General features: G+C 56.8%; 1 protein-coding gene across 1 annotated transcript in view; it reads left to right on the forward strand.

Annotated features, from left to right (window-relative positions):
- The window catches only part of MTSS2 (MTSS I-BAR domain containing 2), a 30521-nt gene extending 24862 nt beyond the window's left edge, over positions 1-5659 (forward strand). Inside the window, exons 12-17 of the mRNA XM_029283390.1 lie at positions 162-169; positions 258-425; positions 1514-1588; positions 2799-2975; positions 3931-4096; positions 4899-5659. Coding sequence (XP_029139223.1) covers positions 162-169; positions 258-425; positions 1514-1588; positions 2799-2975; positions 3931-4096; positions 4899-5659 — 1355 coding nt within the window. The remainder of the gene's footprint in view (positions 1-161; positions 170-257; positions 426-1513; positions 1589-2798; positions 2976-3930; positions 4097-4898) is intronic.
- The last annotated feature ends 894 nt before the right edge of the window (positions 5660-6553 follow it).

Genomic DNA, 6553 nt, shown 5'->3' on the forward strand with positions numbered 1-6553 from the left:
CTTTAGCTGAGGAAAGAATTAAAATACGTTGGAGTATTTGTGTAAACTGGAACATATAAGTCTCCTGTCATAAGATTCAGCGTACTTATTGATCCCAGCTGAAGAGGAAGAGCTGACTTCTTGAAGGCTTCCCTCCCCCAGGGGTACAATGCCAGCATGAGCAGGGCATGTAAAGGAACATTTGGCTTACCTTGCCTCAAGATACTTCTGACATTGCAACCAATGTCATCCTGCTTTGCCTCATGGTGGCTCCCTAGGTGCCCAGCATCTCACCTGGTTTCACATTTTACTCCCATAGTGTGGCACAACCGGTAAATGCCAACACCCGCCTGTCCAGTGTCTCGTCACACGACTCGGGCTTCATCTCGCAGGATGCCGTGTTCTCCAAGCCTCCCTCGCCAATGCCCTTGGACATCACCAGCCAGGTGAGCTAAGTGCAAACAGAAGGAACCATGGCCCCATTTGTACTGGTGACCCCCCCCCCGCAGCCAGGTAGGCTGGTGCCATCTCCTGAAAGAAGCTGGTGGCCGCCTAGGGACCTCCTCTCCTGGGAGCGATTCGGGATTTTCTTTCCCTGGCCAGCCCCCTTGGAGTCTGATTTGTACAGGGAGGGCTGTCCTTTTGCACCGGGGTGTCCCTCGGGAAAGGATTGGGCCCGTTCCTTTTTGAGGAAGAAGGTGAGCCGCGAGGGAGCCTGAGGAACCCTGAGCCTGGGAGGAGCTGGAGCCCCCTTGGAGCTGCTGCCAGTGGGAGCCGCTTCTTGGACTGGGAGAAGAAGAGGGCATCTCTGGGTTTCCTTGTCCAATTCAAAGGCTAATGCTGGCATTACTGCAGCAGATCTCCAAAGGTGACCCTGGCATGAGGACAACGACCTGGGGGGCTTCTGGCTTCAGGGGGCTCTCAGGATCCCTCTGGTTGCTTACAGTTCGGGAGCTGGAAGTCAGGAGGAGGGAGAGTCCAGTTCTCAGGAGGTCTTTGTCACCGCAGGCAGGAGGGGGGAATTTTTCTCCCCCTCATGACGGTCTGTGAAGGATTGGACTCCTCCTCCTCCTCCTCCAGCTGAAGCCCTTGCCCAGCCCATTTACCTCTCTGGGTGAAAATGGTAACAAGGCTGCTTCTTGGAAACCCTTCCTTGCATGGCGAGGGCCTCTGGGGCAGAGTTGCCCAGAGTCTGGGCACAAAGACATGGAGGCCATCTCTCGGGTACGAGAGGTTCTCCCCTTTCTCCCAGCTGCCTGCCATTTTCATTTCCTCCTGGGCCTGGGCCTTGTCCCGTCTCCTCCATCGTCTTCCCAGCCTCAGGACAGTCCAGCCCCAGATGAAATGTCCCAGGGACATTTGGAATGTGGCATGTGGAAGGAAGCTGCTACTGCTGCTGCCCCACATGTCAGTCAAGCTGCACTCTGTCTCTGCTGCCGCCATTGGCGCCACCGTCCTCTATAACAGGTTCTTCTCTTCCTTTCTGTGCATGCCTGTTTTGCTGCTGCCGCCGGTCTGCCTTGGGGCATGCCAGAAGTCCTCCAGCTCTGCATCGTCCGAAGCCTCTGAAACATGCCAATCTGTTAGTGAATGCAACTCCCCAACCTCGGTTAGTTCTGGCTCTGCCAGCGGACTGTGTTCGGGTGGCCAAAAGGTGAAGCTTGAGTTCCCCCTCCCTTTCCCTCCCCCATTTTATTTTGGGGCCCACCTGCACCTGGTGAAGAGCTGGTGCATGCCACAAAGCTCTTGGAGGGCAGACGCTCGGCCTTGGCCCCCTGCCCCAGTGCTGGTTTGGCTGCGTTCTGCTCTGTGACCAGCCGTGACCCTGGACTCCCTGGCCCTGAAGCCTTGCCGGCCTCAGCTGGTGGGACGTCCACTCTGCACTTGGCAGGGCCAGCGACCCCGGAGCTTCCTTGACTTTCAAGAGACCAAAGCTCTGTCTCTGTGAGGGGCTTGAAGCAGCCAGGCAGGAGGGCCAGGCAGGAGCCTCCTGGGGGAAGATGCACCTGCCATGGGGAGGATGCAGTCCCTGCCCTCCGGCCTGCAGGCACCAGGACCCAGCGGGCACTTCCCTCCGCCGGGAGTTTGATCACTTTGAGCAGTCCTTCCCTGCCCTGGGATGGACCAGTTCTCCTCCCTCAGTTGCCACCCCACAAGCTCAGCAGGGGTGCAAAGACCTTTCCATCCTCTCCATCTTTAGAGCTGCTTTTGTTTTCAATCCTCGGTCCTCCTTCCAGCCTTCCACTCTCTGCAGAGGAAACTCATCCCTTAGCAGATCTTTGTGGAGCTTGAGATCCAGCCCCGTGACCCCCTTGCAGTCCTTTGGCAAAGACCTGAGAAGCTCAGGGCACCTTCTTAAGTATTAAGGGGCCTCAGGAAAGGACCGGGCAATGTGGCGGAGGCTGGGCAAACTGCCAAAAGGTTGCCATATCTTTCATAAACACCTGGTTAGGATCTGGATCAAAAGGAAACTAAATGAAATGCCTTTATTAAATCATACACAAGACCCCCACTTATCGATAACTGTTTTGGAGCTTTCTGCTTAGTGGAAATGGCCAGAGTATCTGGCCGGCTGCTCCAGGGGATACCCAGGGTCCTAGCGCAGCAGAGTGGTCTGGATGCTTGACTTCTGTAAAGCCAGTGGGTGCCATCGTGGCCTCTTTGTGCTTCGGGGGCATCTCACAGGCCGAGGGAGACAGGTCCCCCGAGGCTCAAGAATTGCCCTGTCCCCTTCCCTGCCTCCGGGGTCCTCTCCTCTCTTGCCTGGCTTGGTCTCACAGTGCTGGGATTGCCAGTGACGCCGGCTTTGTGCTTTTCAGGATTGGTCCAAGCTCCCCCTCTACGAGCAGCCGGGGGCAAATCTTCTGCCACGCAGAAAGGATCGGGTGGAGCTTCTCCGGGAGGCAGAACCAGGCTTGCCCCCCCTGATTTATCCGGGGCTCAGCTTGGAGGATGGTCCTCGACCTCGCCTGTCCCCAGCCTCCATTGCTGCCAAGGTACGGCCAGACCCCAGGAAGCACCCTTGGGCCACCTCGGCTGGTCTGGGGGTTCATTTGGGGCTCCATTTGGGCCAGTGCCCAAATCTCTGCTGAGCCATCACTGCCCAGCCCACGATCCCAGATCCAGGCATATTCCAAGGACAGACCACATGGAAGACCAGGAGCTGATTTTATTTCTGGGTATTTGAATAATTGGAATAAAATAAATTGTTCACTTCCAGTAGACAAAGCAGAAGGTGGGGCAGTTGGGGGGGAAACTAGGTAGGCTTCTAATTGCTCTCCCTTGAATGGGCCCAATTTTGAAAGTGTCTGGAAAAGGGATTTTCCAAGGATGAGGCCTCTGCCTCCCTCACCAGGTGGAGTCAAGGCAAGTGGCTCTCTGCAGAAGAGGGGCCGAGCAAAGGGTCCCCACGCTTGATCCTGGTCCCCAGGTAAACGATCCCAGAAGGCTTAAGCAGCCAATGAATGCAGCAGCTTCTGGCCCTGGCAGGTGTTCCTGAAGCTGTGAGTCAATGCGGAAGTAGCCAAGGAACTGGGAGGGGGGGTGTCATGAGTACTGTGCTTGTCTTTCTGGCTCTCTGTCCAAGCTCAGAAGCCTTGCTAATTGTAGCCCCCTCCTCCCCGCTGCCTAGGCAAGGTGCTCAGGGCGCAGCCGGAGTCAGGACTATCTTGGCAGCAGTGAGGTGGCCTCGGGATGCTGGCACCAAAGAGAGGACCCACCCCCATTCCTGGCCCTGGCCTCAGAGGCCTGCCGGCCTGAGCACAGGAGCCCTGCTTAGAGCTGAGGGCGTGGGGCGCTGCTGCTGCTGCTGCNCTCTCTCTCTCTCTCTCTCTCTCTCTCTCTCTCTCTCTCTCTCTCTCTCTCTCTCTCTCTCTCTCTTTCTCTCTACTTACCTACCTACCTACCTACTTACAGTGCCTGGGCCCTGACCTTGTTTCCCCCTCACAGCAGCACGGGGAGGAAGTGTCTCCAGCAGCCAGTGAGCTGGCCATGGTGCTGACCCACGGCCTGAGCCTGGAGCACCAGAAGAGCAGCCGGGATAGCCTGCAGTTCTCCAGTGGCTACAGCACCCAGACCACCACTCCATCCTGCTCAGAGGATGCCATTCCCTCTCAAGGTAGGAGGCTGGCTTCAGGGGGGGGCGCCTGGCTGGAAGGGTCGAGGAGATGGAGCCAGGCATGCTAAGGGGCTCTCCAAGCCACTGGAGAGGATCCAGGCGAGGAGGTTGATGGCAAGGGTTGGGCATCTCTGGCAGATCCCTCATAACCAGAAAACAGGACCCTCCTTTGATGGGGAAGTCCAGAGTTGGGAAGGGACTTCAAAAAGGCCAAGGGGCAGAAGCAGCTGCTCTTGGCGAGGCAGGACCTTCCTTGGCCTTCCCAGGAGTCCCACCCCACCCGTCGCACACCTGTCCTAAGCAACCCCTGTTGCTGGCTGAAGGCCTTGCCCAGCTCTTCATTTCTCCCAGCAGTGGAAAGAAGCACCAGGCAGGTGGGCTTTGCTGATGTTAAATGGACTCCAAGCTTTGATTTAGAAGGGTGCAGGCCGAGTCAGGACTCCCTCGATGTACCCCCTACAATATGTCTTGTCTTATGTAGTAACCTGTGCTTGGGCAGCTTTGTGCTGAAGCATGAGGGGTGGCTTTGACTCTGGGGTTCAGCTGACAGGGGTGTGGCCTCCAGAAATTAATGCCACAGAAGCTTGTGTTAACTTTGGGCATAGTCATACAATGACTCTGCTTACTCCCCCTCACCCATGCGCCTAGGAATTAGGGAGGTCTCTGTGTGTGTCGCGCGCACATGCCTCGTCCTTGTTTTGCACTGAAGCCTATTCTGGCAATGGCCCATTTCTGCCATTTCTCTTACTCGCTGTCCTTTGCCGGTCCTTGCTTCTGATGCATCCACCTGTCACTTCCTCAGGTTCAGAGTACGACTGCTATTCTGTGAATGGGGATATGGAGGGAGACAACCAGAATGAATTAGACAAATCCTCAACCATCCCTCGCAACAGCAATATTGCTCAGAATTATCGCCGGATGATCCAGACTAAGCGACCAGCTTCAACAGCCGGCCTGCCCACTGGCACTGCCTTGCCAACTGGGACCACGCCAGGCGTGGCTACCATCCGTCGCACACCTTCCACCAAGCCCACGGTTCGCCGAACTGTCTCCAGTGCTGGTCCGATTCCCATCAGGCCCCCCATTGTCCCTGTCAAGACCCCCACTGTGCCTGACTCGCCCAGTCACGCCGGCCCCCTCCGGATGGGCAGCGAAGAATGTGTCTTCTATGCCGATGATGCCTGCTCGGTGCACAGCCTCACCAAAGTCTCCCCCAAGAGGCTGAGCCTGCCCAATGCCAGCTGGGGCAGCAACACCCTGGAAATCTCAGTGTACACCGGGGCCGGGAAGCCTTCCACAGAAGAGGAACAGCAGCTGGCCGCCAACCGCCACAGCCTGGTGGAAAAGATTGGCGAGCTGGTGGCCAGCGCTCATGCCCTGGGAGATGGCCAGTTCCCTTTCCCCACAGTGTGCTCAGACCCTGGTCCTGAGGAGCAGACCCCCAACCTTCCTCTGGCTGCTTCCAGCGAGCCCCCCACTGAAGACATGTTGGTGGCCATCCGCCGTGGTGTGCGTCTTCGTCGAACCATCACCAATGATAGGTCAGCGCCACGGTTTTTGTGATTGCTCTGGCCAGCTGTTGACCCGAGCTCCTTTTGAGCACAAGGCACCCAGCCTCAGCAAAGGACTGGGCAACATGGCAGAGGCTGGGCGAACTGCCCAAAGGCTGCCATGCCCTTCACGGACACCTGATCAGGATCTGGGTAAAAGGAGACTAAATGAAATGCCTTTATTAAACCACAGACAAGACCCCCGCTTATCGATAACCGTTTTGGAGCCTGTTTTCTACCTTGTTCCATCCCTTGCACACTTTCTTTCTGGCTTCATCCACAGCAAGCCGGGAAACCGGCACCTGCTTTCCCTCCAACTCGGAGCACCACACAAAACAGAGCTCGTTTCCCATGGAAAGAAAACCCTCCTGTTCTGTTCTATTTTCTGGTTCTTCTCTGTGTTCTTCTCGTCCTCCAAAAGATATTCAGCACCTCCCTGAGATGTGGACTGCAGGCTGTGCGAGGAGCAGGACCACTTCCTGGGCTTCCTTGAGAAGGGCTTTCTCTTGGGAGGGGCTCCCTTCCAGTCGAGGGGGTCTCTCAGGTGAGACTGTCTCAGGGAGGGGACTTAATTTCCTTAAGAAGCGGCTCTTCCTTGCCCAATCCGGTCCCCACGTCTGGCTTGAGCTGCACGGAGGCCAGAGGCCTCCCTGGGGCAGGGCGGGCAGGGCAAGCGGTGTGCTTTGAGGCATGATTTACAGCACAGTTTGCATGGAGGCACATTGACTCCCCTGAGCCTTTTCTGTGGCAGAATGCAAGAATGCCTGTCGAAAAAGAGGGTGGAGATCAGGCCAGGTACAGATGTGGGGAGGATTCTGCCTCAAGCAGGAGTGGGCTTCACAGGCCTTTCTTGAAGGGGGAGAGTTCTGGTGAAGGACCAATGCCAGGGTGGGGCATCTTCAGCATA

Source organism: Protobothrops mucrosquamatus, unplaced genomic scaffold (genome assembly GCF_001527695.2).
Source record: "Protobothrops mucrosquamatus isolate PMUCROS unplaced genomic scaffold, P.Mucros_1.0 scaffold74, whole genome shotgun sequence".
In the NCBI taxonomy this organism is placed as follows: Eukaryota; Metazoa; Chordata; class Lepidosauria; order Squamata; family Viperidae; genus Protobothrops; species Protobothrops mucrosquamatus.